The sequence below is a fragment of the Octopus sinensis genome, unplaced genomic scaffold, assembly GCF_006345805.1.
Source record: "Octopus sinensis unplaced genomic scaffold, ASM634580v1 Contig10384, whole genome shotgun sequence".
Lineage (NCBI taxonomy): Eukaryota > Metazoa > Mollusca > Cephalopoda > Octopoda > Octopodidae > Octopus > Octopus sinensis.
In genome coordinates this window covers 60,215-74,934 of record NW_021832124.1, presented here as the reverse complement: position 1 = coordinate 74,934, position 14,720 = coordinate 60,215, and the positions used below count along the sequence as shown (strand labels likewise).

Sequence of the window (14,720 nt, the reverse complement as noted above, 5' to 3'; positions counted from 1 at the left end):
CCCTGACGGAATGACCATTTTCCCTTTTGAGAGCGGAAAAGCACTCGTATACGACGCAACCTGCTGATATACATTTTTTGCCTTACTCCTATCTTCGTGTGCTCTGTAGGCTAAATCCTCCGCTAAGAAAAACGAAGATACAAAACTGTCAAAATACTCCGGCCTTTCGCATAAGTTTTTCGTGCTGCCGATTGCGGTAGAAACTTCGTTTGCTGTTAGTCCAAAGACGGAAAACCTCCTCCGCAAGCACAGGGTCAAAATCTCCAAGCCCAATCACGAGAGGTAAACTGGCCTTTTTAGCAGTTCTCAATCGCCGTACTACGCTGGCCCTACCATCGGCTAAAAAAAACTCTTTCATTTGTTAGATCAAATTAATTATTAAAACAACTATCAAAAATGAAAGAATTATTTAAAGGGCTTCCCAGCTTTAACTCCTTGAAGATGAATTCCTACATTCCTCAAACATCAAAGAACACCAAAAGCACGTTCAAGCTTTGATATCAGCTGCTGGTTTTTAACTGCCTTGGACATTTCCACTTCGGCAATGACCTGAACCTTTTCGTTAATTTTCTAAAACGAATACAACAAAAATACCATTGCGAGGTCCTTTTGGGTCCAATTTCGGGCATTTCTTGCATCTTTTACTGCTCTGCCAATTTCTGTGGAAATTACTTCGATTTTCTCGGTTTCGCTGTTCTCTATTTTATAAGCTTCAGAGTCGTTTATTCGTTGTTTGTTTTTTGAGCTGCCCTCTAAAATGTTGTAAATTATAAAAGACTTTTAAGGGCCGTCGAGACTTGGATTCCTTGCATTTCTGCCAGACGAATGTTCTAAAATATGTTAATTAATTAAGGTCTACATTTTTATTTTTTAGTTGAGACATGTTTGGAGCTTTTTTCGTTAGAATAACCGGTTTTGAATTAGGTTCATAAGACATCACGACAAAAATTAAGTTACAAAATTTATTATTATTTTTCACTAATTATGATATTAACAAATAAGATCAAATTTATTCATGTATTTAATGATTCTCAATTTCAATAATCATTGCAGATTTCCTATCATTTCCCAAAAGTTAAGTAAATTAAAAAAAATCTATTAAAAAAATTTAATGTACTTTCAAAAATAAGTTTACAAAGTAAAGAATGTCGATTCATATATTCATTATATACAACATCTTGTGAGATTTATGCTCTTAGAAATTCCAAAATTTTGTTTAAATTTTTATCGTATTCCTGAACACAAGTAAAAATTATATAATAAAAAAATATGGATAGATTGCCACGATTGTCTATACAGATATATTTAGTTTATTATATTTCGTTGTCACAGATTGATAAATTAGATAAAGTACACACAAAATAAGAAAAATAATATCTTTCTTATATTTACTGTTAAATATGGAAATGCACTACTTTTTTCGACAGTAAAAATTGATCAAAATCGATTTAATTGAAATACTAAAGTATAAGCTAATATATGAACTAAGAATTGTACTTATTGATTTGAAGACGATACGTATGATCGATTTGTATTAAATTCGACAAAATTTTATTTAGAATATATAATATAAGAGACAGTACACCAGTTTAGAAAAATCAAATAAAAATGTTTTATTAAGTTAAATTTCTCGAAAGTCGCTAATTTGTGACTTTTTGAAAATTATTTACTTGATATTTAAGGAAAAATAACACAAATTCTCGACCAAAAATATAAAATACAATCAAATGCTTAAAGAAAAAATTTTTCTCAGAATAATTGTGGTCGTTACGCTCAAGTGAATGAATTAATTAATCGACTAAATTTCAATATAAAAACTAATTACAAATCAATGCCAGAGGATGGAACACATTATCAGATTGGCCAAAAATAACATAATCAAACGAATAATACATCCTGGTAGGGGTGATCATCCAACTTTTACAAAAAATAGCAAAGTACCCCAAAATCCTGTCTACACAGGCCAAATTTTATTTCAGGACTCTTACAGAGGACAGAGAAGTCGTGGATGACTTTAGAAAGATGAGCGACCAACCATTCGAACTTTTAATTGACCGCAAGTTTAATTTTGAACATTGGGAAACGTGCATCAAATCAATGAAAATTGGTGAAATTGCAGAATTTACATTCCCTTCTCCCGTAATGCACAAAAAATGCTAATTTTTAAAGATTTCTGTCGAATATGCGTTTTTTTCTGTAAATATTCGACAAATCAGTTCAAATTCTATTTTATCAAAAACATGTTGTTCTGGTATTCTCCACAAGTCAACGGGGTTCGACGACCTTGATCGAATTCGTGATGAACCGCAATCTTTGATCTTTGTTTTCGGTAAAAATTGTGATTTTAAGGGTAGATTTCGTTGATCTGATAATTCCGAATGATAAAGACGGGTTCGCTGAACTGTCTTTGTTGTCTTCTATTGAAGAAAGACTTAAATTGCTTCCAGAAATCAAAAAAGAAGTCAAAAATTTACTTTTATCGAACAATTTAAAGAAGGCTTCTGAAAAATGTGAATTTTCAATCGATACTCTTGAAAGTGCAATTTTGAGGTGTCGAAGATTATTAATTTTAGAGAAATGAAGGATTCCTACGATTATTGTCAGCTACAAAGAGAAAAAATTGAATTTCTGAAAATTTCGATTCGCTGCTGTTTTGAAGAACAAAATTTTCACTTGGTGGTCAAACGGTGTACGGAAATATTGGGCTTTGATCGAGATGACTCCACTGCACTGTTTTACCGGGGATCTGCTCACTGTCGGCTGTGTAACGTGGATGATTGTTTGGAGGATTTTAAACGTTTGAGAGTCATGGATAGTTCATTTGAAACTGAGATTATGTCGGAATTGTCAATTCTGGAATTGAAAAAAACTGAATTAAAGGATATCTTTAAATTTTGTTTTAAATAATTTTTAGATACGTTTAAATTCTTTGTTGTGTTGTAGTTTATGTTCGTACTTAATATTCAGTTATTCTATTTGCTTTGATTAATTTTTTTTACTTAATACCGCTTTTTTATTTAAATTAATTTTTTTAATTAGGGAACTTTGTTTTTTTTAGGGAACTTTGTTAATTTACATTCTTTGGTTCGGTGAACGTGCTTTTAATAATAGTTAAGCTAGTTAATACTCGTTTTAATAATAATAAACAATAATTAAGAAATAATTAGCATATAATAATTATATTTTCAATGTACAAACCAGAACATTGACTTACTACTCATTAGGGCCCTTAAATGATAATTTTATTAAAGGAATTAATAAATTTTTAAGAACAAACAACGCATCAAAAAATATATTTCGAGTCCAAGGAACCTGCAGTTACAAAAAAATTATTATTCAAATTTGAGTAGACTAATTTATAATAAGCATAGACAAGTATGAAAACAAAAATCGGATTAACAAATCTAATCTTCAAAATACAAATTTTTGTTTTTGTCTAATCTTGTTCAAAGTCATTACTCAGACAATTTTCAAAATCCTTAGATTTAAAATAATAATGTTTTAAACCATCTTAAAATGAATATTAAAAAACCTTATTGACAACTTTTAATCTATGAATTTAATTAATCCTTAAATTTAATTACAAACAAAATTAATTGGATTATGCCAATTGCTTCTAATGAATTTCATAAATACAAAACTCAGTTTCTGTTCTTTCATTTGGATTAGTTTTTATTCAATTACCTCGAAAATTTTGTTATTAGTGCGCAACATACAATTAATTATTCACTGACAGCTGTCACTCCAGCACAACCGAACACGAATTGAACGATAAAACAAAAACAAGTAAACTTAAAATAATCAAAAAATAAAGCAAATAATGAATTTATTACGCAAACTTAGTACAATGAATTAATATTAGTATTGCAGAAGTTTACAAATATTAATATCATAAATTGGCATCGTCATAGTCAAATTCCAATCTCCGCTTCTTTGAACTCACATCTACACCGCCCTATTATATTACGTAATAATGATATAATACATCTCCACGTATCTCTCGTGCAAAATTTTCAAGATTTGGATTGAGGGACATGTTTGAATCGCTCTCAGGGAATAATTTTTGTAAAATTTCTCTTTCTCTTTTCCATTGCTCGATTAAATGTATTGAGCTGACTTTAGTGGTCTGGGAACCTGCTGATTGTCCCCCAGTAAAGTTATTATCTACAAATTATGGCCATAACTTACTTGTATGCTTAAAAGTCTTCATTTTCATGTTTATTAAATTATCAAAAGTGTCCAAAGGAGATGACTTGTCCAGGCTACTTGAACTATCCATATTCCGATTAGAAGGAAATTGCTTAGATCGGGACCTCACTGTTAGATCTCTACGACCTTGAGGACCATGGGAGATTATCCGTGACCCTGAGTCGTCATTACAAACTTTGCTAAGTCCAAGTTGACTACGAACAAATGTAGAAACATGATTCTCTTGTGTGGCAGGATAGCTACTTAAAAATGTTTCATTATTGAACTGATTCAGATCTGGATATGACACATAGTTTCCATAATCATAGTCTTGAGTTATGCTCAGGGGATTGTTGTAACAATTTTCAACCTCCTTGTTGCTTTTTTGTTGTAGATATGAAGTAAGGGGAGGAAGAGTCACGTGAGGTGTCTCAGGATGGGTTGAAAAGGTTTCAAATCCAGGTTCACAATAATAGTAATTGTATGAATTTGGAGAATAGTCATACCGTTCATACATATTCTGGCACTTGAATTTATTTTCTGGACTCCGAGTTACAGTTATACGACTATTAGGGGGGACAAATTTGTCGTCATTAGAAGTGGTGTGACAGGACATAAAACAACCTATATTAAATGTAATCCAAAGTATAATACAATTATTATACGCTAGAGAATATGCCATTCATTTATGCTCAGCTGGCACTTAGCAACCACACGCACAACTTTCATTTTTAACTAACTATCGTCTTATGTGAAGAGAACTTAATTATCTACCAGGAAAGCACAGAATGAATAAGTCTGGCCATTGAAATTGAATAGGATATAAATTAGAATGGCATATACTTTATATAAATTGTAGATAAAGGCGATAAGATAGAGCACTTACAACAATAATAACATTCCGTTGCGGAGGGGAGGAGTTAATAAGCAAATTAAACAGCGCGTATGGACGGCATTGTCAAGTGAATTGAAGAATGCTATTCAAATTGCAGCAGCACTAGCATAGCAAGGCACCAGCTGTTGTATGGAATTTAAAAACTGCAATACAGTATGTTATATATGTTTCTTTCTCGCTGATGAGGCCCTGTTAATGCAAGATTTAGATCAGACAATATAAATCATGATTATATTGAGAGGTGTCAGCGGGCGATCGGCAACACGTAATTTGTATTGCTCTAAAATTTGCCTTTGGCGGCTTATTTATTGTTTATTCTTATGACTGAGTGTCGGAATGCCATAATTAAATTATTAACCTATAAAATTGTGACATTGCGGAGGTCATTACATTCACTAGGGAGGCTTAACAAACCAATATAATAGCGTAATTTAATTAACTGTACATCCAAGAGTTTTAATTAGCAAATAATAGCAATGAAAACTATTTTTAGTCCGTTTCTAATTAACTGTATTTACTTCAATTAAATGTTACTAAATATTCGCATTTCTCATACATTCTTGACATTTTTCCCACGAAATAATAATATAACGTCGTATGGAATTTTTCTCTTTTCAATAAATAGAAAATAAGCACAAAGGACACATTTTTAGTACAAACAATTAAAACTTGAAAGTAGCCATCTGGCAAGCTTAATTTTCAATTGCCATAATTAATCTAAATTTCGAAACCTTGAAGTGTGTGCCGAATTAAATTAATTAGATTATTCTGTACATTTATTGTAATGGAATAATAAAAGTGCAAAATTCCTTTGATACAAAATTCTCATTTGAATCGGATTATCACGAAATGTCTGCTATTACAACTGCTTCAGATTATGATAATTTTCATAACTTGAAAATTACATCTGTCTACAATAAATGGGCTTATTTAAAGCAATTAGAGCATTTATCAGGCCCTTGATCTAATTAACGTTATCTTTCGCGATTTATCGCTAACAATGTCAACAGGATCTATTTGTTTACTCATTTTAATTATTGAGTAAATATTATCCAATTCTCAAAATTATGTAAAATTATAAACACATGCGCCAACTCTTAATTGTGAAAAATGAGGCAATTATTAATCCAGCTGACACTCTATTAGTCAGATCCATCACATTCTTTTTGAGTCCATTAGGAATATGATTTTTTGATTTGTTTCAACATATAAACGCGGTGTAAGTAGTTTAAAAATATATTGTCGATAAATACTTTGATTAAAGAAGTACTTAAGAGGTACTTAATATTGTTAGGAACTGAACTGTTTAGAATGACTGGTTAATTTATAAGCATTGTTCTAGGTAAGTGATAAGAATAGTCTTATAGTATATTCGTACTTGGTCTTGACATTGATAAGTGTGGTGATAAATAGTTTCACGTCGACATAAAGCACTCTATTATCTTAAAGGACTTGGTATATATATTAATGCCAATAAAACCACAGGCTATGGATCATTCATACATTGTTGATTTAGCACTTTAACATTTTTAAAAAAGTCATAATAAAAGCAATCAAATGCCTTAATGTGGACTATTAAGACACATTAGTTGCTGGGATTTGCTTTAATTGCGTGACCTGTCGTTCATTATATGAAAAAGCCAGCCATTCCTGCCAATCATGACGTTAATAACAAAACATCAAATTCAGACGACATGAGCTGATTGAACCGTTCGTTCTGTGCTGTAGTCAAGTTAAAATCGCTTATCATCATTCTGAACTTTTCATTTTGATTTTTCCGACTAATCAACTCTCGGTGGTATTCCTCAGGGATCAGTTCTCGTGGCAACTACAGTCACAAACTAGTCAATTACACTAGTCGTGTTATATCCAAGAAAAGGTATTTTATGTTGGTAAAATTCTGTTGGAGGAAGAATCACAAATTCTTGAGAAGGAGTACGATTAAAGGGATCTAATATTCATTAAAAGATTAAAGACCATAAATAAGTGGGACGTTCCACAAATTATGGTCAATTATAAGATGGACTTGTTTAGTCTGTTTTGGGAGCATTTGATAGTACATATTGAGTGGAGCAAGTGTAGTTTGAGGACTGTCAATGAGAAGAGGTTTTTGAGGTGTTCCAAGAAAGACATGAGTCCTATTACACTGACTGAGAATAAGTTGAGGGAATACCTCACGACAAGTTGACGGAACAGTCCAGATAGACTTGTCTTGTCACATTTCCATAAAGACGCAACAAGTTCGACTGGTCCGACTATAAAAGTGCAATTTCGACAAGAATCGACAAGAAATGATCTTCAAAGTACACACAAAATATACTTTAAAGGCCCCAATAAGTAAAAGATACAATTCTGACATTTCATTACTTTAATGTTAAAATAATTCTCAGTGTCCTACATTTTAAATAACTAAACTTACCTCAGCAATGGTCACATCTTTCAAATATGAAAAAACCAGCACTTTATGATCAGTAATCACACGATTACACAATTTGTCAACGGGAGGTAAAAGATTTCCATTTTCCACGATACGTGGATATTTTTTGTCGCCGACTGTGTCTGTCATTTTTGAATAAAACAAACCTTCCGAAATGTATAGTTTACTTAAGGGGGAAGCCAGACCATTGAAAAATGAGTTTCCCCAACCAAAAGGACATTTAACTAAATATTTTTTCAAAAATTTGATGAATGTTTTTTTATTAAAGTTCCCATTTGACTCCCTTCCGGCCTCTTCTGAGAATTCACTATTCCTTTCCAGAATATTTGATAGTAAAGTTATATGTCTATTAAATATATATAATATATACTCCTTTCCATTCACTCCTTCAATTAGAAATGAGAGTGCCTCTATGCCTCCCCAATCTATTTCAGTTCCTGGAATAGTCTTTTAGAAAAATACCTTTTGAGATGATATCTAACAAAGCGTCCATTTCATTCAAAATAAACCTCAACTGGGACCCTTCTGTCAAATTCTTTTTTAATAAAACATTTAAAAAACTCGTTTGACGTTGACTGAGTCATTCTGAACGGCACCTTCAGATCTGAAAAATTGTATAATGTAATACTTTGTGTGTGTTCGAGAAGAGTGATGCTCTGAATGAATAAGAATATGCAGAATTTTAGTCCGTTTATTGTGATCGAATTGCCACTTTCATTTCCTGGCTAAATTTTACTGAAAATTTACTGTTTTGGAATAGTCGATCTTCGCGTTGAACTCTTTTTAGGTTTTTAGCTCCAAATAGTTGATAAAATCGAAAAAACCTAAAATTGATTACCCAAAATTCACATCCAGGCATAATCCTGATCCAACGAAAGTTTTTTACAAGCTAAATATCGCCACGTGGAGTAACTAGTCTGTAAGTGACAGGGGTACCTCATCAGGGGATATGCTTCCTCTTTATCTCGTAAATATTTAGCTATTTTATTGACGTTCTGTGAGTTTAAACGTGCAAAATTACGTTTATTGAAAGTCTAGAATTCGGTCTAGTCCTCAATACTCCAAATTCAAAAAGTTGGGGACGGAGCCAGATTTTTAATTTTTCATTCATTTTCTGTTTTTTAAATTATCACTCGATATAACAACCAAGTTATCCAGGTTACTTTATTAATTTGATTATTAAACTATTTTTGAAAAGAATGATGAATTTTATTAATTAATAATGATGGTCATTTTTACCTGGCGACTTTCCTGTATTACCTCATTGTAGTGAGTAAAAGAGCCTTATACTTTAGTAGCATATTTATTTTCCGAGTTTGTCTCAGTGTACTTGTCAGAGCACAATAGCCATGCTCCAGCAAATAAAAATATATGTCTAAGAATGAGATTCCTAAAAGCAATCTGGCTGTCAAAAATTCTTCAAGTAACCGGCAATTGCTCTACCAGTATTGAAAACTTTTTTAACATCAACTTTTTTCTGACCCATTTACATGTCCTTGACCTCTTCTACCATCGTTAGACCTCTAGTAACGCTACTTAAGATTCTCGTATAAATTAACAGTAAAATATAAAATGAAATAGTATAAATAGTAAACATTATAATTCATCAATATCTTGGTCGGAAACGTGACTATCAGAATAAGACTCACCGTCCTCAATCTCATTAATAATAGACTTTTGCAAGTCATCCAGCCTTGTCCCCAAAACATAATTCTCCTCCCTTAAATCCTTACATATACTCTCAATTGACTCATTCTCTCTTTTCTAAAAATAAGTCCAATAATTAAAAACCAGTCTTATCATTTTACTGGTCAACATTTCCACTTCATCCTGCAATGCTTCCCTCTCCTTCTCTCCAGCCTTGACTACAAGTTTCGTCGAATGAAGGTCATCTCTAAACTGAATATTCTCGAGTGAATTCTCCTCAAATTCTTTCTTCATCCGTGCCAATTCTTCACGTGCTGTCTTTAAATGTGTCTTGGAATTATAACACATTCATCTAACGTGCAAACGAGCTCTCTGTGACTCACATAACTCATATTTCAGTTCCATTCCCTGGAGAAGCACAGATTTATTATCAGCAACTTGAGTCTCCACTAACTTTGAATTCTCAGTCTCCATTTGAGCGATCTGTGGACTAAGGGACCCCTCTAGTCACCCTTTCTTTGAGTTCTGTGACTTGTTTTTTGCAGTCCAATATCTCCGTCTCTCGAACAGCCAATGTCTCTGTCAAAATTGACCCCTTTAATACTAAAATAACACATTACCTCAAACTGAGCATTTTTAACAGCACGTTGAAGAGTTTCAATTTGAGTTTCTCTTTCCTCAGCCAATATTTCACTTTCTGTGACAGTCCTAAGTGATTGTCTTAATCTTGTTTCCATCTAAGACCATCATTCTGTCATTTCAACCTCCTCCCTTCCTTTCTTGTAGTTGTCCGCCAATATCCTCAACTCTGTCAGTTCTCCAACTAAATCTGCCTTTGCTCTATTAGTGGCCCGCAAAGTGACCTCGACATCCTCCAACTGCCAATCTACTCATTTCATTTCACCTGACGTTCAAGTCGGTAAACTGCAGAATCATCCCTGACAGTCACCGTCTTTTGTTTTTGTGCCTCTTTAAGCAAAACTCGCAATTTAAAGACCTTTCTTTTGAGTTCTTCAACCTCTTTGACACATTATGAGCACTTCATACCATTTGAGGAAGAACTGGCATGTACATTTGTTTTTGATAACTCTGATTTTAATTCTCTGTTAGATAGACTCAACTTTCGGTTATTTTTCTGCTCGCATTCCAACTTATAATCAAGGTCCTCACATTTGAGTGTCATTTCCTTCTTAAGGGCCCTCAATTTGTCCTCCATTTCATCATTCAATCTCATTTCTCTCATTTTATACTCAGACAGCTCCCTCTCCAGGTTATGGCAGTGCTTTATATCAGTTTTATCGCTTACTTGTTGTAAAACCAACATTTTCTGACTCATTTCAGAATAATCCTCCAATTGTGCTTCTAAATCCCGAATCCGACTTTCCCGCGCTGTTTTGGACTCTTGTAGCTCATTCTTCAGAGAAACAAGGTCAGAAATACTCCAAAATAAATAGAAGGGACCTTACTCTGAAGGACCTGACCTTATTGATGCCTGTCTTTTTAAATCCAATTTTTCAAGTCCCTGAGCACTCGTCTTCCTCTTCCAATACTCGATTGTCCCGTTCTTCTGTTCTACCATTCTGTCCAGTTCTTCCACCCGAGACCGCAGTCTCCCAATCTCCACACTCATGTCAACGTCCTCTACCAACACTCCCCCAGCCGCCAGCCTCTCCTGCACATGCCTGCAAAAAACAACCTCACAAAGTCTCAGTTTCTCTGTTAGAGCCACATTATCCTCAATTGCATTTTCAATTACGTCACCCGCCTCGCTCAAATTTATTTTATCGTCCATCATTTCCTTAGTGAGTGCTTCTATCTGGGGAATATGACACATTTACAACTTTTTCTTTCATTTGTTCAACAACAAAATTCTTCTCTGAGAGAATCAGCTCAGTTCGTTCCAATTTTTCTTTAAGTGCTCGAATTGGAGCGTCAATGCCGGAAACGGAAGCCAAAGGAAGCAGTCCGACATACAGCTGCCACCACCGCCACTGTTTAAGTCCCAGATAAAGCCTCAGGTTGTGTTGGATTGTCTGCACACAAGAAAACACATTCTGTCCTTAAAAATTGTCTCAACTTCACCTGCATTCTCCGAAATGTCATTTTTGATATATATGACCGAACTTTGCTTTGAAATGATATCATATAATCCGTTATTAGACGATCACGGAATTCATTTAGTCGACTAAGGACACCGTCCTTCATAAAGACCCGATCAATGCCGATTGCATAATCGTGAGCCTCCACATGTCCTGTCTCCATTATTCCAGTGATGATCTCAATGTTGGTCCCCTCTATCCCCAAAAGGATGGAATATGACTGAATAAAGTCACCTACACTCACATAGTCAGGATATCCTTCCATTATTATACCAATCGTACCATAACGGAATAATCGTGTCACTTGTAGTACTAACATTGCTCTTAACTGCAATCTGACAAATGCAACGTCGAATAACTCATTTAAACTAGTCCCCGAAGACACAGAGGATGTGGATACGGCCAGGTTATGTCCTGCAATCCAAGGGGTATCCAATTCAATGACAGGGCACACAGTGTAAACAAACGAGACATCCGTCAACAGAATGCCCCCGATCGTATTATTCTGCACAATAATATGAATATCCTTACGACTGTCCTCTCCAGTCTATATCCGGGAGTATTCATCAAAAGAGACAAATTTTTGAATAAATTCTTATTAAATAAATCTCTAAAAAATCAATTAATATTCTCACATATTTGAATTTATTAAACGAGTCTTGACTTTGATGAATAACGCAAGACTTACAACTTGATTTGGCCACTGGGAGCAGTCATACTCCACTGGCAGCATCCCATTCGAATGGAGGAATATGAAGGACTGAGAATCAGATCCGCTCCTTATGACAGGATTGACTACAAAATCAAAATATCATTACATTTATTAATATTTAGAATATCCTTTACTAAATCTTCTCCCGAATTTTTATTTCTCAGACTCTGATCTAACAATTGAAGGATTCCCTTTTCCCCGTTTTGTCCACCTCCTTCCTCTGAATTACTTCTATTCTCGAAAGTACTCACAGCCTCCTCAGCAGTTGACTGAACATAGAACCCGTCCACATCAATTTGTTCCTAAAAATATATATATATGTATATACTTTTTCATATACATCAAGAGGTGTCTTGAAGACCAAATTGTAGTGAATTTGGTTTATTTTCTCATGGAAATAAGCCAGGAATAAAGAATGAAGATTCTGGACGGGCCCATCAAATGTGTTGATTCCAGGAGAGTAGAGCACGTGGATAGAACTGGAGACATTCTCGACAGGTGAAATCGACCTTTTATAACCGCGGATACCCCACCTGTTGATCAGACTTACCACGGACTCCACAAGGTTGTGATACAGAGCTGCCAGTAGAGACTTCCATAGCTCTGATTCTGGGACATTCCGTTTATTATTTCTACGTTAAAACAACAAAACAAACTGACTGACTAAGCCGATAAGGACTTGTGTATTTGTTTCAAAACATGAAGCCACCTTGTTCAAAAAATCGAGAGAAAAGTCGCTGTTGATTGCAATGTGCAAATGGTAGACTGCAGCGAGAACTGCCGTGATTGAGTTTTGTTCATTTTCAGTAAAATCAAGTTCGGAAAACGCCTGTGTGAGTTTATTCCATCGTTTATTTTCCTAAAACTGACAGAACGGACTTACTGGAATACCAGTCTCCTCAGGAAGCGAATATTTTCGTCTAAAAATGTTATGAAAAATTAAAAAAAACCGAACAATCGAATCAATTCCAGCCACCATAGAGCGGACAATATTAAATTGACTCGAATTGAAAATAATAAATGGATCGAACAATTCCAGAAGGAGTGACCCTCCTAAAAGTGACCCAATCGAGTCATAGTGGAGACTAGTCCTCAGAACAAGTCCAGTGAGGGACCCCTGGGAAACAAGGGAGGTCAGTAAGTGAAGCAAATTATATAGACAACTCCATTTTTCGACTAAAATGTAAAAAATATGACAAAAACTGGTAAATTTGTTAAGTTGGTGTTTATTTGGAGTCCTCAGAAGGTGAATCACAGAATTCTTGAATCCCTCTGATTTAGAGGATCCGCGGTGTCCCATAAAGAGAATAGTTTGGTCTGACTTGTTCTCGAATTGCATGGAATGGTGAACTCGTTGGACAACAGAAAACAAATGTGGGGGAAGACTGTCTGTCTTTATCAATCCATAGAACATCTCCGACATCCTTATTGAGCACAAAGACATTACCCGATCACAAAAACTGAGTGAAGTCATGAAGGAATTGACCATTATGAGTGATCTCCCCATAAATGTGTTATAAAGTGAATTGAGGTAACGAGAACGGATGTTGTGGATTAGTCCACACTCATTGAGGTACCACAAATTCGAACAATCCTCCACAAAGTCCAAATCACGTGGATTTGACTTTTCAACTGCTTCCGTGGAGACTGTAATTGCCTTCATCTCTGATTGGGGGACAAAAACACTTGTTTCCTCAGCTTCGATCAGATTTGTATCACAACCACTAAACCCGTAGCGGTGGACAAGCCAATGGTTGGTTTGTTGGGTCTAAATTTGGTTTTTTTGTAAATTACCGAGATTTTACGGTCTTCCGTGTAGTTAGACCATAAATTGACTTGGTCGTAGTCCAAAATGAATTTGTAGATTTCAGAGAATTCCCTCAATTGCTGTATTTGGCACATCACTCGCTTTCCACACATAATGATGTGAGCCGCCACCTCCTCACACGACATTTCATCAACGATAGTCCTTTCCACTGAGATTAACCGGTCTCCAAGTATGGCAGACTGGTCAGAACTGTCGATAAAAATGGCCTGCCTTCAAATCTTTAAAAATACCTGTTTTCGGCTGTAATTCGTGATTTCTGGGAGAACTTTCTTTTTAAGGAAGAAACCGTACTCTCCGTTTTCTTCTATCAAAGTGATTTGTCTGACAGGAAGTGGAGGAAGATATTCCACAAAGAGCAGCGTCGGATCTAAGCCATAATCCACGGTACAGGGGTCATTGCTGTTGAAAACAATGTCTATTAAGGAGTCGACTTCCCTTGTTCTGATCCTTTCGAAACTTTGTATGGTATTGGTCTTGGAGGAAATATAAGGGGTTGATGAAGGTTTAATCTTTTTCTTTTTCCGGAAAAATTTCATTTCTAATGAAATGTTAGTTTCGATTTGTTTGCACGTAACAATGATATTTTTATTAATTAATCGGTGGCCAATTTATATGGAAACCACTTAATTAATTTTTTAAAATATATATCATTAATTATAATACTTCATTTTTTTGAATGGATCCGTTAATATATAAAGAACCTGTATCTGGGCGAGCGAATCTCCTATAATTGTAGGTAATGGATATCCGCCAATAACCAAATTAATTCTTTCATCTTAAAATATATAAAATGACATTAAACGAAATAAATATATTTCAATTATTTTTTAATTATATATCGCAAAATTTTCGGAAAAACATCGAATTAGAAAGCTATAAGCCACGAAACTATAAGAAGACTATAATTCCATTTA

At 34.5% G+C, this 14,720-nt stretch overlaps 1 protein-coding gene across 1 annotated transcript; it reads right to left on the bottom strand.

Annotated features, from left to right (window-relative positions):
• Positions 1-3,867: 3,867 nt before the first annotated feature.
• Positions 3,868-7,649, bottom strand: LOC115228381. The gene is made up of 4 exons (XM_029798978.2): positions 7,503-7,649; positions 5,236-5,272; positions 3,986-4,812; positions 3,868-3,955 (listed from the first exon to the last, which is right to left on the bottom strand). Exons 1-3 carry the CDS (start codon positions 7,647-7,649, stop codon positions 4,172-4,174), a joined length of 825 nt encoding a protein of 274 aa, XP_029654838.1. The 3' UTR covers positions 3,868-3,955; positions 3,986-4,171.
• Between the last annotated feature and the right edge of the window lie 7,071 nt (positions 7,650-14,720).

Coding starts and splice junctions, on each gene's coding strand:
- LOC115228381 (XM_029798978.2), bottom strand. CDS start 7,649: ATGACAGACACAGTCGGCGACAAAAAATATCCACGTATCGTGGAAAAT. Junction 5,273..7,502: donor AAGATGTGACCATTGCTGAG/GTAAGTTTAGTT, acceptor TTGCATTAACAG/GGCCTCATCAGCGAGAAAGA. Junction 4,813..5,235: donor AGAAACATATATAACATACT/GTATTGCAGTTT, acceptor CATTTAATATAG/GTTGTTTTATGTCCTGTCAC.